Below are 15,874 nucleotides of genomic sequence, written 5' to 3'. Positions count from 1 at the left end.
ACCTTGGTTTAACTTGGATGCACTTTTGTGGTGCAATCAGTTATGTGAAACTTACCCTTCTGTAGCCCCTCTACTAGTATTGTTAGGTATCCATACTGGCCTGCAGTTCAGAGAAGTAAAAATTTGCTGTCCAAATGAAGATTTCTTCAGTATTTCTCTGGCCAAATTATTATTTATTACCTCTTCTGGCTATTGTGAAACTGGAAACCAAAACCGGAGGATTTGGGGAAGCTTGCTTAGATTTAACTCTAGTAAATATATCTGGAGTTGCGATGTTAGCTACAGGTAGTTACGAGCACGTAACTACTCATAATTGAAATTTTAATTGGATAGCGGCAGATGGGGTTAACTTGCCTATGCTGCCGCCTATAGCTGATGAATTCCACTCCCGATCTACTTAACATTAACACCACTATTTCCTCCTTATGGGTTTAAAAGAGAAAGTAGTGGAGTTACGTAGACTGCAAGTGGAACGCATCGGCTATAGGCGGCATATGTAGGTTACCCTTCCTCTGCCATGCCATGGGATGTGCTATCTAATTTAAATTTAAATTACAAGTAGCTACGCACTTATAGCTACTCATAGCTAACATCACTAATCTGGAGTGCCAAGGCCTATTGACCACTACTAAAGATTTGTTTACCATTTTTACCTTTGTTCAATTTACTTGAATCGTTTTCCATCATTTTTGCTGAATTTCACCACTATTTCCATAAGTTTAAGTTCATTACTTTAGAATGATTGCAGTAGTAGAATTAAAAACATTTTCACACATTTAAATACCTTTTAAAACGTGGTATGGAAACAGAAGACTATAGAAAAAAAGTTGAAATGGAAATATGAGGAATCATGGCAAATTCATAAGCTTAGAAATCCCAAAGTCACCATCACACCATTTTGCAACATAAATTACATACATGTGTGAGATTTTATTTATTGGCCTATTAGGATACCTGTCAAGTTTCCTGTCAAGTGACAGGCAGCCTATTGGGCCAATCAAAGTGCGGGGATAATGTCCTTTAAAGTGATTGGACCTGCAGGGGCTCAGGGCAGGACGAGTGGAGCTCTCGTCATTGCCAATTAGCAGGCATAAGTTTGTAGCGCTCACTATGTTAACTCTGATAAGGTATATTAACTCTGAAAGGTTATGTTAACTCTGATAAGATATGTTAACTCTGATAAGGCACACTATTTGTTATAGTGAATCAACCCCTATGTCTGTTATAGAGAGAATACAATGGCTATACTTGTTATGTAGAGCTATAACAATGGACCTCGTTATGTGTAGCATAATAAGAATACTTGTATGGTGATAGGCCTTAGGAGGGAACATCATAAACAATGGTAGGGGGTAAAGGATGACCACACAATGACCATTACGAGTAGGATGACTACACTGGGGTTGTAAACAGAGGGACACTGGCAGCAAAATGACAGAAAACTGCCTTTTCTGTAAAAATGCTGGATCGGTATGGGTCAAGGTGCCCACTAATGAAACAATCTTAATTGTTCAATCCTACCACTTCTAGGAATATATTATGAGGAACTACCTAAAGTATCCATGCAAAGTGTATTCACGCAGTTTACCTTTGTACTACATAGATTTGGCAGGTTTGTACAATCACTATTGTGCAATTATTGGGCACCTTTAGTATCTGCTCTGTTTGTGTGGCTGAGAGAACAAATTCTGTCTGTTATCCTACCTGTGATTAGATAAGTGACTCTGAAGACTTTTCTAAAAATCACTTTGCCTAAAATCTGAGTTTACGTAGCCAATAAGTCAAAGATACAGAGGGAAAGCAAAAAATGTAGGTAGGTTCAACTTTTTATTAAAGAAGTGATAAAGTACTGCATATTCAGTACATTGTATTTCATTAACAAAATTATTGACAAATGTACAAAATGTATTTTACATAGTTTGGGAAAAAAACAGGTGTTCATGAAATACTGTACAAGGCTATTCATTTATCAGGCTGAATACTGTCCCCCAAAGCTTCTCCAGCTTTTGATTCCCTGAAATACTTTATTGGGTTACGTAACTTTTTATATAGGATCTTGTCCACATAAAGCACGCTGAAGGTGTACTCAAGACAATATCCTAAGTCAATATAATTCAGGTAGCTGTTCATTTCATTGATATGTTGTAAAGCCACTGCACAGATAAAAAAGTATCAAATGGCTTCCTTCCTCTCTACTAGAGTAGCAATCTAAGTGTAAGTTGGGCAGCTGGTGGCATAGTCAATAGCACTCTCACCTTGCAGCGCTGGGTCCCTGGTTCGAATCTCAGCCAAGGCTCTATATGTGTGTAGTTTGCATGCTCCCCATGTCTGTGTGGGCACTCCAGTTTCCTCCCACATCCCAACAACATACAATGTCATTTATCCGGCTGTTCCCTAAAAATGTGCCCTAGACTATGATGGACAAATGCCTATGTTAGGGATAAGCTTGTGAGTCCCACTGAGCAACAGTTAGTGACATGACTGTAAAGCGCTGTGGAAGATGTTGGTGCTATATACATACTAAATGATACAAATAAGTCTATAAGTATCTTTTTTGAAGATTGCTATTACTCCTTGTTGTCTTCCTTGTCTGGTCTAGCTGCCGTCTGCCTTCACCACTTCCATTCAGGGTTCGGGAGGGGAGCATGGGTGAGTTGTCACCAAACCTTTCTCAAATTGGAGTTACTGGGGTTTGCTACTTATGACTGTAGGTGAAGGCATAGTTCTGGTTACAGACCCCCATTGGGATGTCCTGCATGTCTTCAGGGGAATGAAGCCATTAGATTAATAAACCTGTGTCCAGAACATGCACTTTAGGAGCAACTAGTGCAAGTTCTGTTAAATTCTTCATATTGGCTACCTGTAATTCCCTGCACAGCAGGACTCAGGCATAGAGGGAGGACCAGCACCACGAGCTATAACATTACACAGTCATTCCATTTGAAAATCAGGAGCTTGATGAGAACAGGCAGACTGAAGTGATGCTATTACTTTGTTCACCCATCAGTAGAACAGGAGTCAGTAAGACACAGTTAGAGAAAAAGTGAGGTCAGTGACCAGGTTATGCTGTGTGGCTAGACTCTGTGAATCAACAGGCTCTCTGAACAGCATAAGAAACTTTTTGGAAGGTAAGGCAGTTTACAGAAACATATTAGGTCCTTATTCAATTCACTTTTTCTCCTAAGTTTTCTCTTAGCAGATAATGTTTCATCCTCTGTTTAAAATAACTTTTCAGCACTCTGCAATTGAAAAAGTACCAAAAACTAGTTGAAAAAAATACTTTTATTATTCTGAGTATTTTCTCGCTTGCTGGTGGCATAGTTATTTGGGTTGAAAAATGACATTTGTCTATCGAGTTCAACCAGAATTTTTTTTATTGATAAAGTATGAAAATATTACCTAGGAGAAAACTTAGGAGACAAAGTGAACTGCATAAGGGCCCTTGTGTATTAAGATGTTTGCCTGATGATTGGTTGTAACTAAGAAATGTTGCCCTTTTTATGAAAATACTTGACCAGCTCAGATCAAATGTACAATTATAGATATCCCCTTAGTTTAAAGAGACACTGTAACATCAAAAATATCCCCTGGGGGGTAATCACCTCGGGTGGGGGAAGCCTCGGGATCCTAATGAGGCTTTCCACGCCGTCCTCTGTCCTCTGTCCCCCAGGGGACGTTTTGACGTTACAGATTCTCTTTAAAGAGAGAATATACACTAGGAAAACTTTAAAATATGAACACAGTATGCACACTTTTGATGCTGGTCTAACTAAAAGGTTGGATGTGACTTTAATCATCTTTTAGCCACTTGGCTTTCCACAGAGTAGCAGCTAACATGGTAATATACATTGTCAGAAACAACATTTGAGAAACCAATCCCCCAGCTACACCAAGAAGAGCTGGGAAAAAAGATCTTCAGTTTTCATTTATGAATGTAAAACTGAGCCCACTGAGCTACTATTTTACTTGGTTCAGATCTTGGCCAACTATGAAATACTAAGGACAAAAAGTGGTCAAACACAAAAGCAAAACAAAACAAAAAAAGTTTTCTAATGTACACAATATTTGGAAGTGTGACCACATTACAGAGGTTATTTTTCACAAGTGGTTTTAAATTAAGGTATTTTAGAAACAGTGCTTAATGAGTTCTTTAAGTTATTATAATAGTATTTGGCTTTCATGAATAAAGTTCAATAAAATCATTTGGCACATGTCACTGACATAGCATGTGCAGTCATATATACTTTAACTTATTTAATCTCAGTAAGTGCCAACAGGGTGAAGATAAGAAGAGAGTTTCATAAAACTAAAAACAAAGGGATATTAGTATTATTATGCTGGACCCGCGACTAATAAACATACAACTGCATACAAGGGAGAGATTAAGCATTGCAACAGAAATATATTACTGAACAGTGTTATTCCTTTTCGGTTTACACATTATTTTTCCATTTTCAGTTGTACTTTATAAATTAAGATCAAATCAATATTTTCTTTCAGTTATTTGCTGCTCTGAGTACTTGACAGGGAGTGTAGATGTTTCCGTTGTATAAAAATATATGTCGCAGCCCTCTGGGATGTAAAGGTCCATTGAATCCAAGAAATATTTAAACTTCCTTAGATTATTATCATTACCCAGAGGTTGTAAATAAAGACCAAATAAAGCTGTCATATTACAATGTCATTGTAAGTGTTATCCACATTTGGTGACCCCACCATTTTGTATTTCCATTTATTCCTTTGACATAACAAAGTTCATGGATCCAGGTTAAGTGGGGCTCAATGCCCTGCATAAAATGGCACATTTTTTCATCTTGCGATCACAAAGATGAATTGCAATCCTTGGCTCCATACATCTCAGCAAGTTTTTTGAACCGTGGACCCCAGTCAGTAAGGTAGTCATAGCTCTGATCCGAGTCTGTACTGAAAGACTGTAAAGAGCTTAAAGAATGGGCCACTGAACCTTCTCCCTCGAACATATATGTCTGCAGAGAGTCAAATGGAGGTGCACAAATGTCTGTATCTGCTTCATACAACTTAGCCAGCATGTAGCTATGAACATTATTGTCCACCATACATGACTGAGGCACATAACGGGACAGGCTTTCAATCTCTGGCTGCATGTCCTGTCTGCTTTTTCCAACATGTGTGTCCCTTGTCTCCCGTGGGTTCCAAAAAGCTGAAATATCAAATGCCTCAGTGTCTTCTTCTCCTCCACCTTCATCATCATATCTAACAATGTTTTCATGGACATTGTCCTCTTCATCAATGGTGTAGGGTTGTTTTCTGTGTCTTCTCATTGATAAGATTAGCAGGACCAGCACTGTAATAAAAATCATCATAAAATAAGTGAGTTTCTATTCTAAGAACCATAACAGCAGAGTTCAAACTTTACAGACAGATATTCCCCTGCTTAGTATGTACATACTGATGAAATATTTTATGATATGAGGCGAGACTTATAGTGGCTGTGATTTTTGGCTTTGGAAGGAAGCTTGGATGAGCCCTGGGAGAGTGGCAGGAATGACTGCTTTTTAAAAACAGAGGGTATCACTGTACTCTCCTCTAGCAAGAACCTTGTGAAGCTGCTTACTTATAATCTGATAATAATAATCTGAACATTTATATAGCGCTTTTCTCCTGTCGGACTCAAAGCGCTCAAGAGCTGCAGCCACTGGGACGCTCTCAGGAGGCCACCCTGCAGTGTTAGGGAGTCTTGCCTTGAACTCCTTACTGAATAGGTACTTGACCTAGCCAGGATTCGAACCCTGGTCTCCCATGTCAAAGGCAGAGCCCTTAACCAGTACACTATCCAGCCACTACTTACAGACCATCTGCTGGAGGAGGGTTAGGCTACATTGACACTATGCTGAATGCACAATGGTGGAGTCACAGCAAGTCATGTGCATATAAGCTGTACCCGTCGCATGTCTATCACCTCATTTACACTACTCATCCGGTCCTCTGCTGCTGTTTCCAGGAACAAGAGCCTCAATACTGATGGGAGACCCAGCAAAAGCATACCACAGAGGCTCCCTATTGTCCTGAAACAAACAAATCAGAACTCCCCTTCCCCAGGTAATGCAGCACATGTCCCTGATGGAGGCAGCAACAGACCCAAGCAGCAGTGATACAGTCGGCAGGAGGTGGCAAGGCAGAAGAGGCCAAAACAAACAGATGATAGACAGATGAAGGCAAAAGTTGGCAGAAGAACAGAGGAAGGGAACAAATGTATTTGGCAAACAGCCTAGTGAGAATGGACACTATCTGATTTCATAGGCTTTCATTGTCTCCATTGGCATCCACAGCTTCTGTTGTGGCCGAAAAGTCACGTAGGACCTGAATTTGCTTTCCACATCTGCTGCATTTTAAATAGTCTTGGACAAGTCTAAATGGGTCCTATAGCTGTCATAGGATCTACTGACATGTCAGTCTGTCTGTTTCACTATGTTGTGAAAAGTTGTATGTTATTCTCTGTAGTGTGAACAAAGCCTTACAGTCATTTACCTGAATCGAATCCATTCTTGTAAATGCTTGAGCAGACAATATGCAAACAGCCCATTTCAAATTGATTTCCATAAATGCAGAACTGACTATGGAAAGACATGCAAATGTGTTTATTCTCCAAGCTGCATGAACAATATTCATCTGTTTTAGGCCCCTTTTACACTTGCAGGTTAAACCTGCATTGCGTTACCCTTTGCTACCACAAGGAAGAGGCCTAGGCGGGTCTAATTTTTCAGACCCTCTCCGCATCCCTGCTACCTGCACCTGACCCGCAACCCGCTTTCTGGTAAATCTGGTACCTGCACTCGACCCGCAGGCCTCCAGACCCGCAACCCGACACGTGACTTGATTTTTCCATTTTATTATAAAATATACATTGGTAGTCTCACTGGAAGGCTGTAAAGTAAGTGAAACCTGCTTGCTTGCTGGCATTCACTACCCGGGACCCGACCCGCGCCCGTAGGCAGCTACCTGCAACCTGATTAGAATCAAAATGGGTATTCGAAACCGACCTGCAGCTCGGGTAACCCATGGGTACCAAACCCAATACAGGCCTCTACCGCAAGGGGCCACAAAAGCAATGTGAGTGTATGGAGCCTTGCACACTTAATGCGGCCCATGTGGTGCACAAGAAAATATCTGATCCAATACAAGGGCTGTGGGGAGTTACCGCAGGAAAAACTCTCCCTGCACCGCTTGTCATATGATGGCAAAACCCTAGTAACTGTTTGTTCAGCAGCATTGAACATGAAGCCCACCCCCCTCATTTCCTCCAACCCATAGGTGAGAAGTGTAATGCTACTACACCAAACAGACAAAACCTTGTAAAAAGATATGATAAAGGCTTAAAGGGACTCCGAGTAGTGCCTGTGAGTATGCCTTTAAGCATACCCACAACTAATTAATTATATCCTCACACCCAGGTCCGTTTCTAGGGCCGCGCGGCCCGTGCGGGCGCCCTGGGCACTGAAGGAGTGTGGGCGCTGTAATGGAGGGGGGAGTCAACACACACTGCTTCCTGTTTAGCCGGAAGCAGTGTGTGTATCAGCGGCTATGAAGAGAAGTGGAGACCGGCGGCGATTGGAACCAAGGAAGTGAGTTGCCCTCCCTACACAGCGCTTCCGTGCAATCACACTCAGAGGGGGGAGCACGGAGGGTGGCCCGCGGAGAGGAAGGGAGGGAGAGGTCGGGCTGCCCCCCCTGCGGCTGACTCCCCCCTCCATACTGGGGGGCAGCTACCTATCTAACCTATACTGGGGGGCTCCTACCTAATCTAACCACACTGGGGGGCACCTACCTAATCTAACCACACTGGGGGGGGGGGCACCTACCTAGTCTAACCTATACTGGGGGGCACCTACCTAATCTAACCACACTGGGGGCACCTACCTAATCTAACCACACTGGGGGGGGGGGGCACCTACCTAATCTAACCTACTGGGGGGCACCTACCTAATATAACCACACTGGGGGCACCTACCTAATCTAACCTATACTGGGGGGCACCTACCTATGCTAACCACACTGGGGGCACCTACCTAATCTAACCACACTGGGGGGGCACCTACCTAGTCTAACCTATACTGGGGGGCACCTACCTAATCTAACCACACTGGGGGGCACCTACCTAATCTAACCACACTGGGGGGGGGGGGGGCACCTACCTAATCTAACCTACTGGGGGGCACCTACCTAATATAACCACACTGGGGGCACCTACCTAATCTAACCTATACTGGGGGGCACCTACCTATGCTAACCACACTGGGAGCACCTACCTAATCTAACCACACTGGGGGGAACCTACCTAATCTAACCTATACTAGGGAGCACCTACCTAATCTAACCACACTGGGGGCACCTACCTAATCTAACCACACTGGGGGCACCTACCTAGTCTAACCACACTGGGGGCATCTACCTAATCTAACCTATACTGGAGGGTCCCTACCTATCCTGTATTGGGGGCACCTACCTACCTATCCTATACTGGTGGCAACTATACTGGCTACCTATATTGGAGGCACCTACCTAACTAACCTATACTGGGTGCACCTACCTATCTAACCTATGCTGGGGCAACTATTCTGACTCCCTATATTAGAGGCACCCACCTAGCTAACCTGTACTGGGGGCACCTACCTATGTAACCTATGCTGGGGGCAACCATACCGGCTACCTATACTGGAGGCACCTACCTGGCTAACCTATACTGGGGGCAACTGTACTGGGGCACCTATGCCTGGCTACCTATACAATGTCTGGCTACCTATACTGGGGGGACCTATAGCTGGCTACCTATGCTGAGTGCAACTAGACCTAGCTAACCTATACTGCGGGCATGTATACCTGGCTCCGCGGCGGGGGGGGGGGGGCGCAATTTTTACACCCTCGCCCTGGGTGCATTTTAGCCTAGAAACTGCTCTGCTCACACCTACCAGCATGATGTTTGTCATTATATCCCCCTGGGTTCCTTGTATTTCATTGCATTGCACTAAATGGAGCTGCCGACACTGGGGAAAGTGTCGTCCTGCATAATACAATGCTGAATACGGAATCCAAGATGGCGGCCATGATTTTGATCGTGAAAATAACGAAAACTAAAAGGTGTAGGATGCCGGTTTATATAACACCGAAAAGAGGAGAAAGAGAGCTTCAAAATTGTATGCATCTTTCCATAGTTACTGCACTGCTCGGAGTCCCTTTAAATAAAGGAGGTTATTATTTGTAAAAATAATCAGAAGATTTAGTGTATCTAGAATTAAATACATTTAATGTTTCCTTAATTGTTTGAATAAAAACAGGGGTAACTTTCTGGACGATGTTTGTAGTTTGAGAGCTATTTAGAGAGAAAGATTGGACAATATCAACACTTTAAAAAGTTTATAACTGCTGAAAGACAGAAACATAAAAATTTTTTTTTTACTTTCTTTTCACAAGCTTCACTGCTGTCTACATAGTTTTCAGTGGTATAACCCACTTCTAGCAGGAATTGCCATTATAACCCTAATAGCTGAGCTCAGCTGAGCTGCTGAATATGTGTTTACATTGTTGCTAGGCAACCAGACCCCGGGTGCAGAGACGCGTTTGTGAAGAGTCATAAGCTGCAGGGATAATCAGTCCCATCTACACCATATGATTCTTTGTCAGATTCGATTCAATTTGATTCGATTCATTGATATGATTTGATTCAATCTGACATGTCCGATTCATGATTCGATTCAATTTGATTCAAATTGAATCAAATCTTGAATCGGACATGTCAGATTGAATCAAATCAAATCAATGAATCGAATCAAATTGAATCGAATCTGACAAAGAATCATATGGTGTAGATGGGACTGATTCTCCCTGCAGCTTATGACTCTTTTCACAAAGCGAGTCTCTGCACAGGGTCTGGTTGCCTAGCAACAATGTAAACACATATTCAGCAGCTCAGCAGAGCTCAGCAGTTAGGGTTATAACGGTGATTCCTGCTGGGTTATACCACTGAAAACGATGTAGGCAGCAGTTATGGTTGTAAAAGAAAGTAAAAAAAAACACCCCTAACAAATGGATTAGCCTCCCAGTCCTTCATAAGTCACTATTTACAATACATGTTATATTGATGAAACCATTCATTTAAAAAAAAAAACTTTTTACACTATTTTAGAAGGATGTTTAATAGTTTATGCATAAACCACTTTTTATTTTTTTTCCTCATTCGTGGAAGAACCCCTTTAAGTAGTTAATTCATGAACATGGCTATCAGTAATGGATGGTGTGAAGCAGTGACATGCAACCACCACAATATTCCAAGAAGTGCCCAAATTAGTTGGTTGCAACACTTGCACATATTGATAACCACCGAAAATATTCTGTAATTATAAGTTTTAGTTAAATATAATAATTTTTCACTGTGTCATCTTACCTAGTAAAACAAATATACAGGCAAGGATAGCAATGAGTGCCCCTCTGCTGAGGCTTATGGGTAAGGTGTACGGTTCAGCACTGCAGGACATGATGTCACCATCCTCATCACAGCTGCAAACTTGTATTGTCAGAGTACCGGTGCTGCTCAGCAATGGCCTCCCGTTGTCTAATACCAAGATAGGAATGTGGTAAGTACTTTGTTCTGACTGTTTGAAGCCAGATTTTCTGGTTAGGATCCAAGCTGTATTATCTGTATGGACATAAAAAAACACTCATTAGACTGGAAAGTGATTGGTACTTAATTAGGATTTATGTATCTCTAGATAGGAGTGACTGGTAAGGAACAACTTTAAATGGCTTTAATTAAACTTGCAAATAAAGGGAACCTTTACTGAGAAGGATATGAATGTTTCCTTTTAAACAATACTAGTTTCCTGGCAGTCCAGCTGATCTTTTTGGCTGCAATAGTGGCTGAATCACACACTTGAAACAAGCTTATCCAGTCTGACTTTAGTCAGAGCATCTGATCTGCATGCTTGTTGAGGGACTGTGCCTAAACGTATTAGAGACACAGGATCAGCAGCAGAGTCAGGAAACTGGTATTATTTTAAAAGTAAAAATACATATCCTTCTCAGTTTAGGTTCCCTTTAAGCACTTGAGGACCACAGTGTTAAACCCCCCTAAAGACCAGGCTTTTCTTTTGCCAAATAGGCCACTGCAGCTTTAAGGCCAAGCTGCAGGGCCGCACAGTACAGCACACAAGTGACCCCCCCCCTTTTCTCCCCACCAACAGAGCTCTCTGTTGGTGGGGACTCACCCCCCCCCCCCCAAGTTTGTTTGTTTATTTATAATAAATATTTTAGTAATTTTTTTAAATTTAAAACTGTGTCTTTTTTTTTATTTGGTGTGCAGTGGGCACTCCCTCCCTCCCCCCGCCAGCCTATCACTGTGATTGGCTGTCATAGGTTTCAGCCTATGACAGCCGATCACCTCTGAGCTAATGGAGGGGACAGCTGTGTGAGCTGTGTGCTGTAGATCGCAGCGCTGTACCGGCAATTAGACGGTGGTTTCGCCCACCAAGCAGGAGATGCTGCAAACTGCTGCCCCAGGACTTTATGACGATCGGCGTTAGGCGGTCCTGGGGCTGCCGCCGCGGCCACGCCCATCGGCGTGACGCAGTCGGCAAGCAGTTAAGAAAAGAGCAAACGTTAGATACTTACCTCAATTGAGGAAAGCATCTGGATCCTCCAGAAGCTTTCCACATCCTCCCCTTGACCACCAATCCATCGCTGAGACCCTCTGGAAGTTCACAGCCATACTCCTGTCCATTAAAGATGTGCACCAGCACAGTAGCATCGAGCCCTGAGCAGCTCCATTGTATTGTGAAGGAGCGTGGCCATGCTTGTTCATGGACGGAGCGTGGCCATGCGCACTCACCGACAATGGCTTGTCAAAGAGGTTCCAGGGGTCCCATTGCTGGATCCATGAATTCAAGGGGATGAGGAATGCCCCTGCATTATCTAGAGCAGGGGTCTCAAACTCAATTTACCTGGGGGGCCGCAGGAGGCAAAGTCAGTATGAGGCTGGGCCGCATAAGAAATTTCACAATTGCGGCGCATCGCCGCCTCTGCCCGCCCCTCTCACTTTTCCTTCACAGAGAGGGGCGGGGAGAGGCAGCGATCCGTGCGGCGATTGACGTCAGGAGGGGCAGAGCTGTAGCTGAAAGCTCTGCCCCTTCCAGGAAATGCCAGCGAATTGCCCCCCGGGCGATTTGGGGGCTCTGCGGCCCTCGTTTAGCCGTGGGGATGTGGCGGATTACTTGGGAGCACTTAAGCGAACTATAAGGAAGCTTTTGCCGGTGAGGGCCACAAAATATTGTATCGAGGGCTGCAAATGGCCCGCGTGCCGCGAGTTTGAGACCCCTGATCTAGAGGTTTCCCTCTATTGAAGTAAGTACCCATTTGGAGCACTTTTTCCCCCTTCTCTCGCAATAATACATTTTCAAATCTTAAACATTTTTTCTTGTAGAACAAATTATCTGTATAAATTCAGAAGCTATGAGAGAAGCGAAATTCTTTCCTTTTACTCACCACTAACTTTAATATATTTAATGCTGAATACAAAGAATATTTCTATTTAAGATGTGCTCTATAGATTACCTTGGTTATCCCTCAACGTAAAGTTTGGGTTGTTAGCTGCTTCAGGAGGCAGGATGTAGGATATATGCTGACCCTCTTGTGGATCATCTTGGTCTATTGCGCTTACAGTCTGAATTAGCTGCCAGATACATAAAGAATGAGACAAATGAGATAACTGATATTAGTATTCTATTAAACGTCTTTGTTCCAGAAGCTTAAGCAGTTTGAAGTATAAAACATGGAAAGGACAGTCACGGTTCGCTAGTAAATTAACTGTCAATTTCACATTTCAGTAACACATAGGAAGGTCATATTAAAATCTGCGCATCAAATTTAAACAACTCAATTACTGCTTCATGTTTGAAGATGTCCATGAATCATTTATTGTACTGCAGATACTTGAATGGTTAGAACAGAGTAGGAACAGAAATCCGGGAGTTCTAACAGAATAAAAAGGCTTCATTTTGTTAAAGGAACTGTATAATATCTGGGATCCTAAATGTCTCTCCCCTGCTGGTAGACATCATTAAATTCCAGTCACACCGATTCAGATTACACATATTGTTCCCTCTGAACTCTCCACTTGGTTTTGGACTGCTTTTAATGTTGAAGTTACTGGACTCTGCAAAAGCTGCTGGCCATATCATCTAACAGGGATGGACTGAGGCTACAGTGTAGTGTAGTGTAGAGTGGTTTTGTATTAAAGTACACTTGTCAAGGATGGTCACTAAAAGGACATTTGTAATTGTCTAAATCCCCATTCTTATGCATACAGTATATAATAGTGACGTTTTTGCTTTCAGAGAAGTATTTTCTTCCCTTTTCATTTGCATTGTTTATTATCATTCCAGAGTGTTGGGGTTGGTATGCACCAACTGACCCATTGGCAATCTTTTGAGCAATTGATTATTTGAGTATAATTGATGGCTCTTTCTAATGTTCCTTTGTTTCTAGAATGCTCCTGCAGGATGCTAAAAACACTGATCAGTTGTTTGCACATGTGAAAGACTAATTAAGATTACCAGCATTGCTGATTACTCAATTGTGTATCACATATGTGCAATTACTCTGCAGGACAATTTACTTCCAATCAATGGATTATTTTTATTGGATTGCTTATTAATTGGGAGTAAATATTGGCTAGTGTGTATCAGCCTTTGAAACTTCTGGAGGTAGTGCCTTATCTTTTGCCTGGGCTTATTACTGGTAAAACACATTATTTTAAAGGGACCCTGAGCAGAATCTGTGGGTATGCTAATGAATATATAGTAGAGGGGACACTCACCAGCACCTTCAGTAAGCGATCCTGCTGTGTGGGTGGCCGCTATAAATTACATTAAAAAAAGCGACACTGAACCAAAGTTGCGCTGTCCTCCGGAACAGGAAGCCTGCGTGTCGTCTCTGCACATGTGCAGGCTTCCTGGCTTCTTCCCCCTCCCTCTGCCATGCACCAATATGCGGTTCACAAGCAGAGGGGAGGAAGCAGCCGGGAAGCCTGCGCATGTGCAGAGACGACACGCAGGCTTCCTCTTCCGTAGGACAGAGCAACTTTGGTTCAGTGTTGCTTCTTTCAATGTAATTTATCGTGGCCACCCAGGCAGCAGGAGCAATTACTGAAGGGCCTGGTGAATGTCCCCTCTTTGCTAAATAGCCATGGGTAAGTTTATATGCATACCCACGGCTTCTGCTCAGTGTCTCTTTAAATGTTGAGTATCATAGATTTATTGAAGAACTCATGAATGACGGCGCAGGTCATTTAGGTGCGCACTCACTGCCTCTCTGTGTCTGACCTGGGTGCTGCCATAGACGTAATGTTGGCAAAGCAATGCGTCCGCAACACTAACAAAACATGAGAGCGTGCTAAGGGCCCAACTATAGAAGCAATATGGGTAGAGAGAGAAAGCCCATAATACAGCACCACTCAAGATATATTCAAAAATGTAACAATTTATTTCACATAATATTAATTGACATAATGGGAGATTCAAGTATGAATAAAAACAGTTAAAAAAGACCTCATAGTCTTAGATGACCAGCTGCAATAATTCATGTATTCAATGCATATGCTGATAATACACACATATGTAGCAAAAAATCTATTAATAAATAGCAAAGATAAACCAAGCTGGTGGGCAACAATTAAGAGCCCACCAGTGGTAGAACCCGGGTTCAGTAAGTATAAAGTGCTTAGTGATAATAATTACGTGCATAAATATATGGAGAGGACACTCCTCCTGTCAAAGCGGGGTGACGCCCGCGAACCTGGTGGAATGTCTGAGGGGATCCCAGTCTTTTCCAGCTGCTTTTATTACTAGTATCCTGGGCTAAGTATCCTTCTCTTTTTTCACTTCTCACTCATTGCTCATATGCACTTTACCTATTAGGCTGCTCATGTTGTTACAGTTGTTTTATGCAGTTTGTTTTTTGTATCATCATTGCACAGTTATATATTTATGCACGTAATTATTATCACTAAGCACTTTATACTTACTGAACCCGGGTTCTACCACTGGTGGGCTCTTAATTGTTGCCCACCAGCTTGGTTTATCTTTGCTATTTATTAATAGATTTTTTGCTACATATGTGTGTATTATCAGCATATGCATTGAATACATGAATTATTGCAGCTGGTCATCTAAGACTATGAGGTCTTTTTTAACTGTTTTTATTCATACTTGAATCTACCATTATGTCAATTAATATTATGTGAAATAAATTGTTACATTTTTGAATATATCTTGAGTGGTGCTGTATTATGGGCTTTCTCTCTCTACCCATATTGCATAGACGTAATGTTATTATGCTTATAGCAGCACAGAAGGTTTTAAAGTGTAATTTTGGTCCCCTGCGCCCAACTGGCAAGTACATACTGTATGTACTCCATGTATGAATGCATTTAGAGACCTCCAAATTAAATTACTGTACAGGCTTCTGAGGATTCTTCAGTAAAAGAACTTAAAGCAAACCTGAAACAAAAATAAACGTATGAGATATTGAATTGTATGTATAGTACAGCTAAGAAATAGAATATTATTAGCAAATAAAAGTCTCATATTGTTTTCTAGTACAGGAAGAGTTAAGAAACTCCAGCTGTTATCTATGTAAAAGAGCTTCTCTGAGCTCTTCCACCTTGCTTGGGTCGAAGACAGTCCTGTTTTCTGAAGCACATAAGAGAAAGCGAGAGACGGGTTGAGGTAAGGTTTTACTGCAGGAAAGTTCAAAGGGGCATTGTCTCTGCTCTGTTTTATAATTTAAATACAGAGTGTGGTTGGTGAACTGCAAATATGACAGAATGATGCAATGTTATTAAAAAAAA

At 42.1% G+C, this 15,874-nt stretch overlaps 1 protein-coding gene across 4 annotated transcripts in view; it reads right to left on the bottom strand.

Moving 5' to 3' along the window:
* Positions 1-1,855: 1,855 nt before the first annotated feature.
* CDH20 (cadherin 20) overlaps positions 1,856-15,874 on the bottom strand; it is a 556,554-nt gene continuing 542,535 nt past the window's right edge. For all 4 annotated transcript variants that reach the window (XM_068236743.1, XM_068236746.1, XM_068236744.1 and 1 more), the window contains 3 exons: positions 12,580-12,697; positions 10,418-10,669; positions 1,856-5,323 (listed from right to left, as the gene is read on the bottom strand). In XM_068236743.1, coding sequence (XP_068092844.1) covers positions 4,821-5,323; positions 10,418-10,669; positions 12,580-12,697 — 873 coding nt within the window. In that variant the 3' untranslated portion in view covers positions 1,856-4,820. The remainder of the gene's footprint in view (positions 5,324-10,417; positions 10,670-12,579; positions 12,698-15,874) is intronic.

The sequence above is a fragment of the Hyperolius riggenbachi genome, chromosome 5 (assembly GCF_040937935.1).
Source record: "Hyperolius riggenbachi isolate aHypRig1 chromosome 5, aHypRig1.pri, whole genome shotgun sequence".
Taxonomy (NCBI): Eukaryota; Metazoa; Chordata; class Amphibia; order Anura; family Hyperoliidae; genus Hyperolius; species Hyperolius riggenbachi.
This window is presented reverse-complemented; position numbering and strand designations above follow the sequence as displayed.